The sequence below is a fragment of the Kogia breviceps genome, chromosome X (genome assembly GCF_026419965.1).
Source record: "Kogia breviceps isolate mKogBre1 chromosome X, mKogBre1 haplotype 1, whole genome shotgun sequence".
Classification (NCBI taxonomy): domain Eukaryota; kingdom Metazoa; phylum Chordata; class Mammalia; order Artiodactyla; family Physeteridae; genus Kogia; species Kogia breviceps.
The window spans coordinates 78,690,788-78,710,886 of record NC_081330.1 but is presented as its reverse complement, the minus strand read 5'-3'; the positions used below and the strand labels follow the sequence as shown (position 1 = coordinate 78,710,886).

The 20,099-nt window shown below is 42.3% G+C and overlaps 1 protein-coding gene across 5 annotated transcripts in view; it reads left to right on the top strand.

The window, feature by feature from the left end:
* ZC3H12B (zinc finger CCCH-type containing 12B) overlaps positions 1-20,099 on the top strand; it is a 689,142-nt gene that overhangs the window by 658,784 nt on the left and 10,259 nt on the right. For all 5 annotated transcript variants that reach the window (XM_059050982.2, XM_067023460.1, XM_067023457.1 and 2 more), the window contains one exon: positions 3,188-3,949. In XM_059050982.2, the coding sequence (XP_058906965.1) occupies positions 3,342-3,949 (608 nt within the window). In that variant the 5' untranslated portion in view covers positions 3,188-3,341. The remainder of the gene's footprint in view (positions 1-3,187; positions 3,950-20,099) is intronic.

Genomic DNA, 20,099 nt, shown 5'->3' with positions numbered 1-20,099 from the left:
GTTGGGTATAGGGTGTCCAGCACTGTACGTTGCTGGTCATTGAATGAAGCTGGGTCTTGGTGTTGAGATGGAGATCTCTGGGAGATTTTCGCCATTTGGTATTGTGTGGAGCTGGGAGGTCTCTTGTGGGACCTGTGTCCTGAGGTTGGTTCTCCCACCTCAGAGACACTGCCCTGATACCTGGTTGGATCGCCAAGTGCCTTTAATCCACCTGGATCAAAATAAAAGGGAGAAAGGATAGAAAGGAAAGAAAGAAAGGAAGGAAAGAAGGAAGGAAGGAAGGGAGGAAGAAGGGAAGGAAGAAATGAAAGAAGGAAGAAAGCAAGAAAGGTTGGAAGGAAGGAAGAGAGGAAGAAAGGGAGGAAGGAAAGGAGGTAGAAAGGAAGGAAGGAAGGGAGGAAGGAAGGGAGGAAAGCAGGGAGGAAAGAAGGGGGAAGGAAGGGAGAAAGTAAGAAAGGAAGGAAGCGAGGAGGGAAGGAAGGGAGAAAGTAAGAAAGGAAGGAAGCGAGGAAGGAAGGAACGAAGAAAGAAATGAAGGAAGAAAAGAAGGAAGAAAGCAAGAAAGGAAGGATGGAAGGGAGGAAGAAACAAAGGAAGGAAGGGAGGAAGGAAGTGAGCAAAGAAAGGAGGAAGTAAGGGAGAAGTAAAGGAAGGAAGGAGGGAAGAAAGGAAGGAAGAATGAAAGGAAGAAAGAAAGGAAGAGGACAAAGTGAAGTAGAATAAAATATAGTTATTAAAATAAAAAATAATTATTAAGAAGAAATTTAAAAAAAATATATGGGTCGGTCAGAACCCTAGGATAAATGGTGAAAGCAAAGCTATACAGAAAAAATGTCACACAGCAGCACACACATACACACTCACAAAAAGAAAAAAAGGGGAAAATAGTAATATATCTTGCTCCCAAAGTCCACCTCCTCAACTTGGGATATTTCGCTGTTTATTCAGGTTTTCCACAGATGCAGGGCACTTCAAGTTGATTGTGGAGCTTTAATCCACTGCTTCTGAGGCTGCTGGGAGAGACCTCCCCCTCTCCTCTTTGTTCGCACAGCTCCTGGGGTTCAGCTTTGGACTTGGCCCCACTTCTGCACGTAGGTCATCTGAGGGTGTCTGCTCTTCGCCCAGACAGGGCGGGGTTAAAAGAGCAGCTGATTCGGGGGCTCTGGCTCACTCAGGCTAGGGGGAGGGAGGGGCACGGATGCAGGTGAGCCTGTGGCGGCAGAGGCCGGCTTGACGCTGCACCAGCCTGAGGTGCACCACGCGTTCTCCCAGGGAAGCTGTCCCTGGATCCCAGGACTCTGGCAGTGACTGACTACACAGGATCCCAGGAGGGGAGGTGTGGAGAATGACCTGTGCTAGCACACAGGCCTCTTGGTGGTGGCAGCAGCAACCCTAGCGTCCCACACCCATCTCTGTTGTCCACACTGATAGCCGCGGCTAGCACCCATTTCTGGAGCTCCTTTATGCTGTGCGCTTAATCCCCTCTCCTCACGCCCCAGGGAGCAAAGAGGCAAGAAAAAGTCTCTTGTCTCTTCAGCAACTCCATGCCCGTGTCTTGAGCTCTTTTAAGTAGCACGCTGAAACCCCTCTCCTCGTACACCAGGAAACAAAGAGGCAAGAAAAAGTCTCCTGTCTCTTTGGCAGCTCCGCACCCATCTCTGGAGCTCCTTTAAGTGGCGCGCTTAAGCCCCTCTCCTCACGCACCAGGAAGCACAGAGGGAAGAAAAGGTCTCTTGCCTCTTCAGCAGCTCCAGACTTCTCCCGGACTCCCTCCCGGCTAGCCATGGTGCACAAACCCCTTTAGGCTGTTTTCACTCTGACAACACCAGTCCTCTCCCTGTGATCCAACCTCAGCCCGAGCCTGAGCTCCCAGCCCCCACCCACCCCGGCGGGTGAGCAGACAAGCCTCTCGGGCTGGTGAGTGCCGGTCGGCACCAATCCTCTGTGTGGGAATCTCTATGCTTTGCCCTCCACACTCTGTTGCTGTGCTCTCCTCCGCGGCTCTGAAGCATCCCCCCTCCGCCACCCACAGTTTCTGCCCATGAAGGGGTTACTAGTGTGTGGAAACCTTTCCTCCTTCACAACTCCCTCCCACTGGTGCAGGTCCCATCCCTATTCTTTTGTCTCTGTTTATTCTTTTTTCTTTTGTCCTATCCAGGTACGTGGGGTGTTTCTTGCCTTTTGGGAGGTCTGAGGTCTTCTGCCAGTGTTCAGTGGGTGTTCTATAGGAGCAGTTCCACGTGTAGGTGTATCTCTGATGTATATGTGAGGAGGAGGGTGATCTCTGTATCTTACTCTTCAGCCATCTTCTCTTTGTCCCCTGGGAGGTTTTTAATTACAGATTTAATTTCATTACTGGCAATTGGTCTGTTCATATTTTTATTTCTTCCTGATTCAGTCTTGAGAAACTGTGTTTCCAGGAATTTATCCATTTCTTTTAGGTTGTCCACTTTTTGGCATACAATTTTTGTAGTAATTTCTTATAATTCTTTGTATTTCTGTGTTGTCAGTTGTAACATCTTTTTTTATTTCTGAGTTTATTTATTTAGGCCCTCTCTGTCTCTTTTGTTTGATGAGTCTGGCTAAAGTTTTATCAGTTTCGTATATCTTTTCAAAGAACCAGCTCTTACTTTCATTCATTTTTCTATTGCTTTTTAGTCTGTATTTCATTTATTTCTGCTCTAATCTTTATTATTCATTTCTTTCTACTAACTTTGTGTTTTGTTTCTTCTTCTTTTTCTAGTTCCTTTAGGTTAGATTATTTATTTGAGATTTTTCTTTTTTCCTGAGGCAGGCTTGCATCACTATAAACTTCCCTCTTAGAACTGCTTCGCTTCAGTCCCATAGATATTCGTATCATTGTGTTTACATTTTTATTTATCGCAAAGTATTTTTTTCAATTTTCTGTTTGATTTCTTCAATGACCTATTGGTCATTTAGTTGCATGCTGTTTAGACTCCATGTGTTTGATTATTTTCTTTTAGTTGTTTATGTTGTAGTTGATTTTATAGTCTCGTATTGTTGTGGTCTGAAAAGATGCTTGGTATTATTTCAACAGTCCAATCATTTTAAGCAGAAAAATATAATGTCAGACAACCTGTAGTTTCTTAGGAAGAAAACACTGTATTCTAAAATACTTTTTCATAAGTTTACTAAACATGATTATGGTATGTGTGTTTATTTGTAGGAACTGGTAACATCTAAACATAACAAACCAAACAGGCAAACACTTGTGCCATCACTACCACCCCATTTTACACAAAGGGAGGCCAGTGTACATGGATTCCAAGAAGGCTAAAAAGAAAAGAGCTGATTAGACCTCATATTGCCCACTGAACGGGATGACGGCCACCGCTGCAGTGGAAACACCAAAAATGAAGAAGAATGCCTCCAAGGAAGAGAAGCAGCAGCCTAAGCAAGAGAACACAGAGCAGGTTAATGCTGATTCTGAAGAGTTGTTGAGTTCTGAGAGTGACCCTGAACAGATGAGCCTTAAAATCAGCAGTAACGACAACAGCTGCCAACCTGGAGATATTCAATTTAAGAAAAAGGAGATTCCCTCTAAGCCACATCGCCAGCTTTGTAGATCACCCTGCCTAGATCACCCAAGCTTCTCCCAGAGTAGCATTCTACAGGATGGGAAGCTTGACTTGGAAAAAGAATACCAAACCAAGATGGATTTTGCTTTAAAGCTGGGTTATGCAGAGGAACAGATTCAATTAGTGCTGAACAAGCTGGGTCCAGAATCGCTTATTAATGATGTACTGGCAGAGCTTGTCAGACTTGGAAACAAAGGTGATTTGGAAGGGCAAGTCAATTTGAGTTTGTTAGTGCCTCGGGGTCCCAGCTCCAGAGAAGTTGCAAGCCCTGAACTGTCTCTTGAAGTTGAAATAGATAACAGTGACAATTTGAGGCCAGTCGTCATAGATGGAAGTAATGTGGCAATGAGGTAAGACTGGTATATTTTCTTTCTCTTTCTTTAAAACTGCCCTGTATGCAGGAATTGCTTAGCAAGCTATCTGGAGGTACATTTTAATATATAGTTCTATATAATCTTCATAGCAACTTTATTTTACAGATGAGAAAACTAGAGCTCAGCAAGGTTAAATCACTTCCTTGAGAACACTTGATATAGGTAATATGTAGCAAAGTGAGGATTTAAATTTAAGTTTTCTGGCTTCAGATGAATGAAATGAAACTAACACTTGTAATCTATTTTGTGCCAAGTACTTTGCATATATGATTTAACCTGCAGGTGAGCCAACTCAAGTTCAGAGGTTGAGTAACCACCAAGGTTACACAAGTAATAAATGGCAGTTTATATTAAAACCTGAATCTGACTCCAAGGCTCCTTCTGCAATATCATGTAACAATGTGTGGCTATAAGTATTATTAATAATATTTGACATACTTTATATTTTTTTAACATCATTACTGGAGCATAACTGTTTTACGATGGTGTGTTAGTTTCTGCTTTATAACAAAGTGAATCAGTTATACATATACATATGTTCCCATATCTCTTCCTTTTTTTTAATAGTAAACTTTTATACATTTATTTATTTTTCTATTTATTTTTGGCTGTGTTGGGTATTCGTTTCTGTGTGAGGGCTTTCTCTAGTTGTGGCAAGCGGGGGCCACTCTTAATTGCAGAGAACAAGCCTCTTCAATATAGCGACCTCTTATGTTGTGAAGCACAGGCTACAGATGTGCAGGCTCAGTAGTTGTAGCTCACGGGCCTAGTTGCTCCGTGGCAAGTGGGATCTTGCCAGACCACTGCTTGAAACAGTGTCTCCTGCATTAGCAGGCAGATTCTCAACCACTGCACCACCAGGGAACCCAATCTCTTCCCTCTTGCATCTCCCTCCCTCCCACCCTCCCTATCCCACCCCACTAGGTGGTCACAAAGCATGGAGCTGATCTCCCAGTGTTATGTGGCTGCTTCCCACTAGCTATCTATTTTACGTTTGGTAGTGCATATATATCCATGCCACTCTCTCACCTTGTCACAGCTTACCCATAGCCCTCCCCATACCTCAAATCCATTCTCTAGTAGGTCTGTGTATTTACTCCTGTCTTACACCTAGGTTCTTTAAAATCTTTTTATTTATTAGACTCCATATATATGTGTTAGCATATGGTATTTGTTTTTATCTTTCTGACTTACTTCACTCTGTATGACAGACTCTATGTCCATCCACCTCACTACAAATAACTCAATTTTGTTTCCTTTTATGGCTGAGTAATATTCCATTGTATATATGTGCCACATCTTCTTTATCCATTCATCTGTTGATGGACACTTAGGTTGCTTCCATGTCCTGGCTATTGTAAATAGAGATGCAATGAACATTTTCGTACATGACTCTTTTTGAATTATGGTTTTCTCAGGGTATATGCCCAGCAGTGGGATTGCTGGGTCATATGGTAGTTATATTCTTAGTTTTTCAAGGAACGTCCATACTGTTCTCCATAGTGGCTGTATCAATTTACATTCACACCAGCAGTGCAAGAGTGTTCCCTGTTCTCCAACCCTCTCCAGCATTTATTTATTTATTTATTTATTTTAACATCTTTATTGGAGTATAACAGTTTTACAATGGTGTGTTAGTTTCTGCTTTACAACAAAGTGAATCAGTTATACATATACATATGTTCCCATATCTCTTCCCTCTTGCGTCTCCCTCCCTCCCACCATCCCAATCCCACCTCTCTAGGTGGTCACAAAGCACAGAGCTGAACTACCTGTGCTATGCGGCTGCTTCCCATTAGTTATCTATTTTACGTTTGGTAGTGTATATATGTCCATGCCACTCTCTCACTTCATCACAGTTACCCTTCCCCATCCCCATATCCTCAGGTCCATGCTCTAGTAGGTCTGTGTTTTATTCCCGTCCTACCACTAATCTCTTCATGACATTTTTTTCTTAGATTCCATATATATGTGTTAGCATACGGTATTTGTTTTTCTCCTTCTGACTTACTTCACTCTGTATGACAGACTCCAGGTCTATCCACCTCATTACAAATAACTCAGTTTCATTTCTTTTTATGGCTGAGTAATATTCCATTGTGTATATGTGCCACATCTTCTTTATCCATTCATCTGTTGATGGATAGTTAGGTTGCTTACATGTCTTGGCTATTGCAAATAGCTGCAATGAACATTTTGGTACATGACTCTTTGAATTATGGTTTTCTCAGGGTATATGCCCAGCAGTGGGATTGCTGGGTCATATGGTAGTTATATTTTTAGTTTTTCAAGGAACCTCCATACTGTTCTCCATAGTGGCTGTAACAATTTACATTCACACCAGCAGTGTAAGAGTGTTCCCTGTTCTCCAACCCTCTCCAACATTTATTGTTTGTAGATTTTTTTATGCTGGCCATTCTAACCAGTGTGAGATGATATCTCATTGTAGTTTTGATTCACATTTCTCTAATGATTAATGATGTTGAGCATTCTTTCATGTGTTGGCAATCTGTATATCTTCTTTGGAGAAATGTCTATTTAGGTCTTCAGCCCATTTTTGGATTGGGTTGTTTGTTTTTTGATATTGAGCTGCATGAGCTGCTTGTAAATTTTGGAGATTAATTCTTTGTCAGTTGCTTCATTTGCAACTACTTTCTTCCATTTTGAGGGTGGTCTTTTGGACCTGTTTATGGTTTCCTTTGCTGCGCAAAAGCTTTTAAGTTTCATTAGGTCCCATTTGTTTATTTTTGTTTTTATTACTATTTCTCTAGGAGGTGGGTCAAAAAGGATCTTGCTGGGATTTATGTCATAGAGTGTTCTGCCTATGTTTTCCTCTAAGAGTTTATAGCTTCTGGCCTTACATTTAGGTCTTTAATCCATTTTGAGATTATTTTTGTGTATGGTGTTAGGGAGTGTTCTAATCTCATACTTTTACATGTACATGTCCAGTTTTCCCAGCACCACTTATCTCCACTGTATATTCTTGTCTCCTTTATCAAAGATAAGGTGACCATATGTGTGTGGGTTTATCCCTGGGCTTTCTATCCTGTTCCATTGATCTATATTTCTGTTTTTGTGCCAAAACTATACTCTCTTGATTACTGTTGCTTTGTAGTATAGTCTGAGTTCAGGGAGCCTGATTCCTCCAGCTCCGTTTTTCGTTCTCAAGATTGCTTTTGCTATTCGGGGTCTTTTGTGTTTCCATATAAATTGTGAAATTTTTTGTTCTAGTTCTGTGAAAAATGCCAGTGGTAGTTTGATAGGGATTGCATTGAATCTGTAGATTGCTTTGGGTACTAGAGTCATTTTCACAATGTTGATTCTTCTGATCCTAGAACATGGTATAACTTTCCATCTATTTGTATCATGTTTAGTTTCTTTCATCAGCATCTTAGAATTTTCTGCATACAGGTCTTTTGTCTCCTTAGGTAAGTTTATTCCTAGATACTTCATTATTTTTTGCAATGGTAACTGGGAGTGTTTTCTTAATTTCACTTTCAGATTTTTCATCATTAGTATATAAGAATGCCAGAGATTTCTGTGCATTAATTTTGTATCCTGATACTTTACCAAATTCATTGATTAGTTCTAGTAGTTTTCTGTTAGCATCCTTAGTATTCTCTATGTATAGTATCATGTCATCTGCAAACAGTGCCAGCTTTACTTCTTTTCCGATTTGGATTCCTTTTATTTCTTTTTCTTCTTTGATTGCTGTGGCTAAAACTATGTTGAATAAGAGTGGTGAGAGTGGGCAACCTTGCCTTGTTCCTGACCTTAATGGAAATGGTTGCAGTTTTTCACCATTGAGAATGATGTTTGCTTTGGTTTTGTCACATATGGCCTTTATTATTTTGAGTAATGTTCCCTCTATGCCCACTTTCTGTGGGGTTTTTTATCAAAAATGGGTTTTGAATTTTGTCTAAAGCTCTCTCTGCATCTATTGAGATGATCATATGCTTTTTCTTCTTCAATTTGTTAATATGGTGTATCACATTGTTTGATTTGCATAAATTGAAGAATCCTTGCAATCCTGGAATAAACCCCACTTGATCATAGTGTATGATCCTTTTAATGTGCTGTTAGATCTGTTTGCTAGTATTTTGTTGAGGATTTTTGCATCTATGTTCGTCAGTGATATTGGCCTGTAGTTTTCTCTCTTTGTGACATCTTTGTCTGGTTTTGGTATCAGGGTGATGGTGGCCTCATAGAATGAATTTGGGAGTGTTCCTCCCTCTGCTATCTTTTGGAAGAGTTTGAGAAGGATAGGTGTTAGCTCTTCTCTAAATGTTTGATAGAATTCGCCTGTGTAGCCATCTGGTCCTGGGCTTTTGTTTTTGGAAGATTTTTAATCTGTTTCAATTTCAGTGCTTGTGATTGGTCTGTTCATATTTTCTACTTCTTCCTGGTTCAGTCTCGGCCCGTTGTGCATTTCTAAGTATTTATCCATTTCTTCCAGGTTGTCCATTTTATTGTCATAGTGTAGCTTGTAGTAATCGCTCATGATCCTTTGTATTTCTGCAGTGTCCTTTATTACTTCTCCTTTTTCATTTCTAATTCTATTGATGTGAGTCTTCTCCTTTTTTTTTTTCTTGATGAGTCTGGCTAATGGTTTATTAATTTTGTTTCTCTTCTCAAAGAACCATCTTTTAGTTTTATTGATCTTTGCTATTTATTTTTCATTAATTTCTGATTTGATCTTTATGATTTCTTTCCTTCTGCTAACTTTGGGGGGTTTTTGTTCTTCTTTCTTTAATTGCTTTAGGTGCAACCTTAGGTTTTTTATTTGAGATCTTCCTGTTTCTTAAGGTAGGACTGTATTGCTATAAACTTCCCTCTTAGAACTGCTTTTGCTGCATCCCACACGTTTGGGGTCGTCATGTCTCCTTTATCATTTGTTTCTAGGTATTTTTTATTTCTTCTGTGATTTCTTCAATGATCATTTCATTATTAAGTAGTGTATTGTTTAGCCTTAATGTGTTTGTACTTTTTACAGATGTTTTCCTGTAATTGATATCAAGTCTCATAGCATTGTGTTCAGAAAAGACACTTGATATGATTTCAATTTTCTTAAATTTACCAAGGGAGATTTGTGACCCAACATATGATCAATCCTGGCTAATATTCCATGAGCACCTTAGAAAAATGTGTATTCTGTTGTTTCTGGATGGAATGTCCTAAAAATATCAATTAAGTCCACCTTGTTTAATGTATCATTTAAAGCTTGTTTTGTCTTATTTATTTTCATTTTGGATGATCTGTCCATTTGTGAAAGTGGGGTGTTAATGTCCCCTACTATGAATGTGCTACTCTTGATTTCCCGTTTCATGGCTGTTAGTATTTGCCTTATGTATTGAGGTGCTCCTATGTTGGGTGCATAAATATTTGCAATTGTTATATCTTCTTCTTGGATTCATCCCTTGATCATTATGTAGTGCCCTTCTTTGTTTCTTGTAATAGTATTTGTTTTAAAGTCTATTTTTTTCTGATATGAGAACTGCTTCTCTAGCTTTTTTTGGATTTCCATTTGCATGGAAAATCTTTTTCCATCCCCTCACTTTCAGTCTGTATGTGTCCCTAGGTCTGAAGTGGGTCTATTGTAGACAGCATATATATGGGTCTTGTTTTTGTGTCCATTTAGCCAGTCTGTGTCTTTGGGTGGGAGCATTTAATCCATTTACTTTTAAGTTAATTATTGATATGTATGTTCCTATTCCCATTTTCTTAATTGTTTTGGGTTTGTTATTGTAGGTCTTTTCCTTTTCTAGTGGTTCTTGCCTAGAGAAGTCCCTTTAGCATTTGTTGTAAAGCTGGTTTGGTGGTGCTGAATTCTCTCAGCTTTTGCTTGTCAGTAAAGGTTTTAATTTCTCCATCAAATCTGAAAGAGATCCTTGCTGGGTAGAGTAATCTTGGTTGTAGGTTTTTCTCCTTCATCAATTTAATTATGTCCTGCCACTCCACTTGCAGAGTTTCTGCTGAAAGATCAGATGTTAACCTTATGGGGATTCCCTTGTGTGTTATTGTTGTTTTTCCCTTGCTGCTTTTAATATGTTTTCTTTGTATTTAATTTTTGACAGTGTGATTAATTTGTGTCTTGGCCTGTTTCTCCTTGGATCTATCCTGTATGGCACTCTCTGTGTTTTCTGGACTTGATTAACTATTTCCTTTCCCATATTAGAGAAGTTTTCAACTATAATCTCTTCAAATATTTTCTCAATCCCTTTCTTTTTCTCTTCTTCTTCTGGGAACCCTATAATTCAAATGTTGGTGCATTTAATGTTGTCCCAGAGTTCTCTGAGACTGTCCTCAGTTCTTTGTTTTGTTTTGGTTTTTTTTGTTTTGTTTTGCGGTACATGAGCCTCTCACTGTTGTGGCCTCTCCCTTTGTGGAGCACAGGCTCCAGATGCGCAGGCTCAGCAGCCATGGCTCACGGGCCCAGCTACTCCGCGACATGTGGGATCTACCTGGACCGGGGCACAAACCCATGTCCCCTGCATCGGCAGGCGGATTCTCAACCTCTGCGCCACCAGGGAAGCCCTGTCCTCAGTTCTTTTCATTCCTTTTTCTTTATTCTGCTCTGCAGTAGTTATTTCCACTATTTTATTTTCCAGGTTACTTATCTGTTCTTCTGCCTCAGTTATTCTGTGATTGATCCCTTCTAGAGAATTTTTAAATTCATTTATTGTGTTGTTCATCATTTCTTGTTTCATCTTTAGCTCTTCTAGGTCCTTGTTAAATGTTTCTTGTATTTTCTCTATTCTATTTCCAAAATTTTGGCTCATCTTTACTATAATTATTCTGTATTCTTTTTCAGGTAGACTGCCTATTTCCTCTTCATGTGTTAGGTCTGGTGGGTTTTTACCTTGCTCCTTCATCTGCTGTGTGGTTTTTTTTGTCTTCTCATTTTGCTTATCTTACTGTGTTTGTGGTCTCCTTTTTGCAGGCTGCAGCTTTGTAATTCCCGTTGTTTTTGGTGTCTGTCCCCATTGACTAAGGTTGGTTCAGTGGGTTGTGTAGGCCTCCTGGTGGAGGGGACTAGTGCCTGTGTTCTGGTGGATGAGGCCAGATCTTGTCTTTCTTGTGGGCAGGTCCACGTCTGGGATTGTGTTTTGGTGTGTCTGTGGTCTTATTATGATTTTAGGCAGACTCTCTGTTAATGGATGAGGCTGTGCTGTGTTCCTGTCTCACTAATTGTTTGGCATAGGGTGTCCATCTCCCTATGGTTTCTGGTTGTTGAGTGAAGCTGGGTCTTGGTACTGAGCTGGAGATCTCTGTGAGATTTTTGCCATTTGATATTACGTGGAGCTGGGAGGTCTTTTGTGGATCAGTGTCCTGAAGTTGGCTCTCCTACCTCAGAGGCACAGCACTAACTCCTGGTTCGAGCACCTAGAGCCTTTCATCCACATGGCTCAGAATAAAACAGAGAAAAAATAGAAACAAAGAAAGAGGATAAAATAAAATAAAATAAAGATTAAATATAATAGAGTTATTAACATAAAAAATAACTGTGAAGAAAAAAATTTTTAAGTAAAAAAAAATGGACGTTCAGAACCCTAGGACAAATGGTGAAAGCAAAGCTATACAGATAAAATCTTACACAGAAGCATACACATACACACTCAGAAAAAGAGGAAAAGGGGAAAAAATAATATATCTTGCTCCCAAAGTCCATCTCCTTAATTTAGGATGATTTGCTGTCTATTCAGTTATTCCACAGATGCAGGGTACATCAAGTTGATTGTGGAGTTTTAATCTGCTGCTTCTGAGGCTGCTGGGAGAAATTTCCGTTTCTCTTCTTTGTTTGCACAGCTCCCGGGGTTCAGCTTTGGATTTGGCCCCACCTCTGTATGTACATCGCCTGAGGGCGTCTGTTCTTTGCTCAGACAGGACGGGGTTAAAAGAACAGCTGATTTGGCGGCTCTGGCTCACTCAGGCCAGGGGCAGGGAGGGGTACGGTTGCAGGGCAAGCCTGCAGTGGCAGAGGCCGGCATAACATTGCAGCAGCCTGATGCACGCTGTGCATTCTCCTGGGGAAGTTGTCCCTGGATCACTGGACCCTGCAGTGGCATGCTGCACAGGCTTCCAGGAGGGGAGTTTTGGGTAGTGACCTGTGCTTGCGTACAGGCTTCTTGGTGGCTGCAGCAGCAGCCTTAGCATCCCATGCCCGTCTCTGGGGTCCGCACTGATAGCCATGGCTCATGCTGGTCTCTGGAGCTCCTTTAAGCAGTGCTGTTAATCCCCACTCCTTGTGCACCAGGAAACAAAGAGGGAAGAAAAAGTCTCTTGCCTCTTCAGCAGGTCCTGACTTTTTCCTGGACTCCCTCCCGCCTAGCCGTGGCACACTAGCCCCGTTCAGGCTGTGTTCACACTGCCAACCACAGTCCTCTCCCTGTGATCCGACTGAAGCCAGAGCCTCGGATCCCAGCCCCCGCCCGCCCCGGCAGGTGAGCAGACAAGCCTCTCGGGCTGCTGAGTGCTGGTCAGCACCGATCCTCCGTGTGGGAGTCTCTCCACTTTGCCCTCTGCACCCCTGTGGCTGCGCTCTCCTCCGTGGCTCTGAAGCTTCCCCCCTCCACCATCCACAGTGTCAGCCCACGAAGGGGATTCTAGTGTGTGGAAACCTTTCCTCCTTCACAGCTCCCTCCCACTGGTGCAGGTCCCATTCCTATTCTTTTTTTTTTTTTTTTTGTGGTACGCGGGCCTCTCACTGTTGTGGCCTCTCCCATTGCGGAGCACAGGCTCCGGACGCACAGGCTCAGCAGCCATGGCTCATGGGCCCAGCCGCTCCGTGTCATGTGGGATCTTCCCGGACCGGGGCACGAACCCGTGTCCCCTGCATCGGCAGGCGGATTCTCAACCACTGCGCCACCAGGGAAGCCCCCCATTCCTATTCTTTTGTCTCTGTTTTTTTCCTTTTTTCTTTTGCCCTACCCAGGTATGTGGGGAGTTTCTTGCCTTTTGGGAGGTCTGAGGTCTTCTGACAGCATTCAGTGAGTGCTCTATAGGAGCAGTTCCACGTGTCGATGCATTTCTGATGTATCTGTGGGGAGGAAGGTGATCTCCGCGTCTTACTCTTCCACCATCTTCTCAAATCCATCTGACATAGTTTCTAGTGGCAGGGAATACATTCACAGAATTCTTTTTTCAAATATTATATTTTTATTTTTTATTAAAATACAGTTATTTACAATACTATATTAGTTTTAGGTGTACAACATAGTGATTCAGTATTTTATAGTATTGAATCAGTATAGTAAAATGCAATATTTTACTACATTTAAAGTTATTATAAAATATTGACTATTTCTCTTTAACTGTTCTCTGTGCTGTACAATAAATCCCTGTATCTTATTTATTTTATACACAGTACTTGATATCTCTTAATCTCCTACCCCTATATTGCCCCTCCCCCATCCTTCTTCCCAGTGATAACCACTAGTGTGTTCTCTATATCTGTGAGTCTGTTTCTGTTTTGCTATATGCATTCATTTTATTTTTTAGATTCCACATATAAGTCGTAGCATACAGTAATTGCCTTTCTCTATCTGACTTTTTCACAAAACATAATACCCTCTAGGTCCATCCAAGTTGTTGCAAATGACAAATTTCATTCTTTTTAAGGCTGAGTAATATTTCATTGTATATACATCACAGCTTCTGTATCCAATCATCTGTTTATGGACACTAAGGTTGCTTCCATATCTTGACTATTGTAAATAATGCTGATATGGACATTGGGGTGCATATATTTTTTCAAATCAGTAGATTTGTTCTCTTCAGATATATACACAGGGATGGAATAGCTGGATTATATGGTAGTGCTATTTTTAGTTTTTTGAAGAATCTCCTTAGTAGTTTTATAATGGCTATACCAGTGTACATTCCCACCAACAGTACAGTAGGGCTCCTTTTTCTCCACATCCTCCCAACAGTACAGTAGGGCTCCCTTTTCTCCACATCCTCCCCAACGCTTGTTAGTTTTTGTGGTCCATTTGACAATAGCCATTCTGACAGGTGTGAGGTGATGTCTCACTTTAGTTTTTATTTGGATTTCAGAGATGATTAGCAACGTTGAGCATCTTTTCATGTGTCTGCTGTCCATCTGTATGTCTTCTTTGGAAAAATGTCTATTCATATCTTCTGCCCATTTTTTAATTGAGTTGTCTGGCTTTTTTGTATTGAGTTGCATGTGCTGTTTATATTTTGGACATTAACCCCATATCAGTCATATCACTAACAAATATTTTCTCCCATTCAGTAGGTTGTCTTTTCATTTTGTCAAAGGTTTCCTTTGCTGTGCAGTAGCTTTTAAGTCTAATTAGGTGTCATTTGTTTATCTTTACTTTTATTTCCTTTGCTTTGGGAAACAGATCCAAAAACATATCGCTCTGATTTATGTCAAGGAGTGTTCTGTCTATGTTTTCCTTTAGGAGTTTTATCATTTACAGTCTTACTTTCAGGTCTTTAATTCATTTTGAATTTATTTTTTTATGTGGTGTTAGAGAATGTTCTAATTTCATTCTCTTATATGTAGCTGTCCAGTTTTCCCAGCACCACTTATTGAAGAGACTGTCTTTTCTCCATTGTATATTCTTGCCTCCTTTGTTGTACATTAATTGACCATAAGTGTGTGCTTTTTCCTAGGCTCTCTATTATTTTCTATTGAGTTATGTGTCTGTTTTTGAGCCAGTACCATACTGTTCTGATTACTGTAGCTTTGTAGTATAGTCTGAATTCAGAGAGCATTATTTCTTCAGCTTTGTTTTCTTTCTCAAGTTGTTTTGGCTTTTAGGTGTCTTTTGTGTTTCCATACAAATTTTTAAATTATTTGTTGTAGCTCTGTGTAAAACGCCCTTGATACTTTGTTAGGGATTGCATTGAATCTGTGGGTTGCATTGGGTAATATAGTCATTTTAACAGTATTAATTCTTCCAATTTAAAAACAGGGTATATCTTTCAATCTGTTTGTGTCCTCCTCAATTTCTCTCATCAGTGTCTTACAGTTTTCTGAGTACATGCCTTTTACCTCCATAAGTTGTTTTATTCCTAGCTATTTTATTCTTTTTGATGTGATGGTGGACGGGATTGTTTCCTGAATTTCTCTTTCCAACAGTTCATTTTTAGTGTTCCCTTGTGTTATTGGGTTCCCTCTTTATCTTTATCAGGATAAGTTGCCCACCACCTGACCATAGTTTCACCCATTCTGGGTGGGGTCAGGGGAGGGTCCTCAGATGGTTGGGGTGTGACTCGACTACTCCCCCCTTGCCTTTGCTACTGTTGTCTCCTTGCTCCTAATGTCAGGGGAGGGTGCGCAGAGGGTTGGGGTGTGACTTGATTGTTTCCTTCTTTTTTTTTTTTGTTTTTTTTTTGCGGTATGCAGGCCTCTCACTGTTGTGGCCTCTCCGTTGCGGAGCACAGGCTCCAGATGCGCAGGCTCAGCGGTCATGGCTCACGGGCCCAGCCGCTCCGCGGCATGTGGGATCCTCCCGGACCGGGGCACGAACCCGTATCCCCTGCATTGGCAGGCGGACTCTCAACCACTGCGCCACCAGGGAAGCCCGATTGTTTCCTTCTTGCCTTTTCACCACTGTCACCTCCTTGCTGCTAATGTCTGACTAACTACCTAACATTCCCCCCTCAAGAGTATGGGACCCAATTTTTGGGACATGGGCGATGACTGCTCTGGCTGCTTCCTTCTATTAAGGGGCTGAGCCTTGATTGGGTCCCTCCTCTTGCTTTCCTTCAGCTATGAGGTAGGCTGGAGTGATGACCATCAAGGGGTCCCATGTAGATCTTGGTCTCAGGACCAGGCTGAATGGGCTGGTAGTTACCTTGCAGAACCATTTGGAATCGAACAGCCTGTATGCGTTCTGAAATGGGTCAAACAAGTAGGTTTATGCCACAAGGGCCTAATAACAAAACAAAGGCTGTCAGGACTAATGGTCCCAACAAGGGCAACAGCCATGTCCATATCTGGGTCTCCATAGAGGAGAGGAGGGTAGGAAGCCAGCTAGGGCCCTGTCCTGCTCTTTCTTTCAGATCTTCTATTATTTTGATGTTTTTCTTTAAAACCAGAAGGTTTTCTTCAACCTGGCTGGAGGCATTAACATAGAAGTGGCATGTTTCATTTAACAGGGCACAGACACCCCCAGCCTCAGCTGTTATAATAGGGGTCCTCCAACTCCCTGGCTGCGGATCGGTACTGGTTTGTGGCCTGTTAGGAACCAGGCCACACAGCAGGATGTGAGTGGCTGACAAGTGAGTGGATCTTCATCTGTTGCTCCCCATCACTCACATTACTGCTTGAACCATCCCTGCCCCCCACCCAGTCTGTGGAAAAATAGTCTTCCATGAAACTAGTCCCTGATGCCAAAAATGTTGGGGACCACTGTGTTATAACATTGAGGGCCCTCTTATTTTGTAAAACCACCTCAGCCAGAGAATCTAGGGCTGACTGTTGCTCCTCAATGGCTGCTACTGTAGCCTTCCAGGATTCCTGGACCATGATGTTAAGATTGAGAATGCTTCTCTCTAAGAGGTGTATACCCGCAAACCAAAAAAATTTCTCTAAAGACACTGTGGATCACTTCAGGCTGATCCAACTGGTGATCCCTGGTACTTTAACAGCTGTAGGAGAAGAGAGCATGACTGGATAGGGTCCCTTCAAGGTCAGATGAATTTGAGAACCAGGGGAGCCATCCTTCCAAGTTTTGATGAATACTTGTGTTCCTGAAGAGTAGAGGCAAAGAGAAGACTCTGGGGAAGGAAGCCTTTTTACCACATATTTCTGGAGGGCTTTTTGGAATTGTCCAAAAGAGGTAACAGAGTATGTCAGTAGGTCCCCTCATAAGGCCTACCATACAGCATTTCATAAGAGCTAAGGTTAAGCAAGGCCTTTGGGGATGTTCTGACCCTTAAAAGAGCAATAGGGAAGGCTTCTTTCCAACTGAGGGAGGTCTCTTGGTTTATTTTTCTTAAGGTATTCTTTAAATGTTGGTTGGCTCTTTCTACGTTTCCTGAGGATTGGGGTCTCCAGGAAGAATGAAGGTGGTACTCAATATCTAGAGCCTTGGATATCTACTGAATAATTTGGTAAACAAAGGCAGGACCATTATCACTCTGAAGATAAAACAGGAGGCCAAATCTAGAGATGGTTTCAGTTAAAAGCTTCTGGGATACCTCCAAAGCTTTTTCTGTCCTGGTGGGGAAAGCTTCCACCCAACCAGTAAAGTTGTCCAGAAACACCAAAATGTACTTATATACTCAGTAGGGAGGAACCATTGTAAGGTCCATTTGTCAGTCTTCCCCTGGATATGTTCTGTGTCTCTGATCTAGAAGGGCCAACAGGGGTGGCTTATTTCTCTGAGGATTGTTAGTCAGACAAATAGGGCATGATGAGGTTACCTTATTAACTACATTGTAAAGTCCCTTCCCAGAGAAAATAGAAGAAACAATCTGGTATGAGGCATCTCTCTCTAGGTGACAGGCCTCGTGCAAAAACTTAATAATTTTCCATTGGAGCAATTAGGGCAGGTGAGTTAAGTCCTCTCTCCAGTACCATCCATCTGGGTCAAGGTGGTACCCATGATTTATGGCCCATTTGATTTCCTTAGGCAAGTAAGACAGGGAAGGGAGAGAACTAAGGGAAGGAACTAAGGCACCCTCTATCACAAAAGGCTGAAGGGCTGCCTGTTGGGCAGCCTGCTCAGCTAGCCAATTTCCTTTTGTTATTTCATCATCACCCTTCTAGTGACTTCTGCAATGAATCACTGCTACCTGGAAAGGCTTGAGGATTACCTCCAAGAGGGAGAGAATTTGAGGTCCATACTTAACTGGGTTGTTTTGGACTGTCAAGTAACCACATTACTTCCAGATAACAGCATGAGCATGCAGAACCAAAAAAGCATATTTAGAGTCAGTATATATATTAAGGGCCTTATTTTCAGCCAGGATTAAGGCTTGGGTTAAAACAATTATTTCTGCCAATTGGGCTGAGGTCTCTGGGGGAAGAGTCCAGACCTCAATAACCTGTGTCAAGGAGACCACAACATACCCTGCCCTTCAACATCCTTCAGAAACAAAATTACTTCCATCAGTAAACCAAACCTCCTCAGGTTTTGTAGTGGAATATCAGTTAGATCTGGTCAGGGCAACAAGGAATGATATATTATCTTCACATTGATGAACAGGTAGGGTGAACAGGGTAGCTGGATTTAAAGAGGAGCAGACCATGACACGTAAGTCTGGATTCTCCAACAGTAATGCCTGATATTTGAGGATCCTGCTATCTGTGAGCTAGAAATGGCCTTTCTCTTCTGAGAGAGGTAACCTGATGGGAGGTATATACTGTCATGGGAGGCTTGGGCCATCCAGTGGCCACCAGGTCCAGTCTCATTGACAGATATCCTACAGGTCTCCAGACAGGGCCAAGTTCCTAAGTTAAGACTCCTAAAGCCATCCCTTGTTTTTCTGCCACAAATAGTTGTAAAGGTCTATCAGTTCTTGGGATTCCCAAGACTGGGGACTGAGATAGTAATGTCTTTAGCTGTTAGAAATCTTGGGTTTGGTTAGGGCCCGAGAGCAGAGGTTTAGAGTCAGATTTTCCTTTAGAGGCCTCATAAAGAGGTTGTGCTTTTTAATCCGTAGTTAGAAATCCATAGTCTGTAATACCCCATGAGGCCTAAAAAGGCTCAGAGCTGCTTTCAGATAGTTGGTTCCAGCAGATCTAAATCCCTTGCATTCTATCTGGGGAGATACTTTGTTCCCCTGGGGATAGGATTACTCCCAGATATTTGACTTCCTGCTGTGCCAATTGGACCTTAGACTTAGAAACTTTATAGCTTTTTTTGGCCAAAAAATTGAAGGTCTGGGTAGCATGAGTTAAGGCTCTCTCATGGTCTGGGGAGCAAATAAGAAGGTCATCCACATACTGGATGACAGTCCCTTCCTCCAGGTATAGATTTGGAGGTCCTTGGCCAGGGCCTGGACAAAAAGGGGAAGGCTGTCTCAGAACCCTTGAAGTAGGACTGTCCAAGTGAGTTGTTGTCCTCTATTCCCTTCCTCATGCCACTCAAAAGCAAAGAGGTAGTAGGACTGGGCGTCCAGAGGTATGGAAAAGAAAGCATCCTTTAAGTCTAACACAGTAAACCAGGAGGCTGTGCCTGGGATGGTCCCAACAAGTTGTATGGGTTGGGGACTACCGGATGGAGTGGGACAACTGCCTCATTGATAGCTCTTAAGTCTTGGACCAGTCTGTATTCTCCGTTTGCCTTCTTAACATGTAAGATAGGGGTGTTGCAAGGAGAACTGTAAGGAATAAGTAGCCCATGTTGTAAAAATCTGGATATGAGAGGCTGCAGTACCCTTTGGGCTTCTGGGAAAATTGGATATTGTTTCTGATTGGGGAAAGAGGTTGGCTCCTTTAAGGTGATAAGCACTGGGGAGGTGGTTATAGCTCTCCCTGGGATTCTATCAGCCCAGACCTGGGGGTCTACTGGCAACTTAGCTAAGGCTGGTGTGCCAGTTCTCAGAGATGGCTGTGTCTCTAAGACTAAGAACTGGAGGGGTGTTACTGGGGTGGTTACCCCAAGTAGCATCTTGTTCATGATGTCCCTACCTAACAGTGGGAGGGGGCATTCAGGTATGACCAGGAAGGAATGAGAGAAAGTATATCCTTCCCAGTAACAACACAAAGGGACAGTAAAGGGCCTAGTAGTAAGTTTACCTGAGACTCCTGTAACCTGACAGGAGTTGGAGGAGAAGGGTCCAGAGAAGGAAAACTAGGACAGAGTAGGCGACCCCTGTATCCAATAAGAAAGATATGGTCCTACCTGCCACATCTAGGTTCGCCCTTGGTTCCAATCTAGTAATACTGATGTTAAACAGGGGGGTCATTTGGAGCAGAGGGTCCCGTCAATCCAGGGTCATCTGAGGGGCTGCCCCTGGCCCCTGAGCCCTTTGGCCCAAGGGGAAGTTGGCTTCCCAATGGCCACTTTTTTGGCATTTTGGATAAGGCATCTTAGGAGGCTTGCCCCTGTGGGAGCATTCCCTCGCCCAGCAGCCAGGCTTTCTGCAGACCCAGCATTGGTCTTGGCTTCTGCTGGGATGAATCAGGGTTTCTCTGGATGGG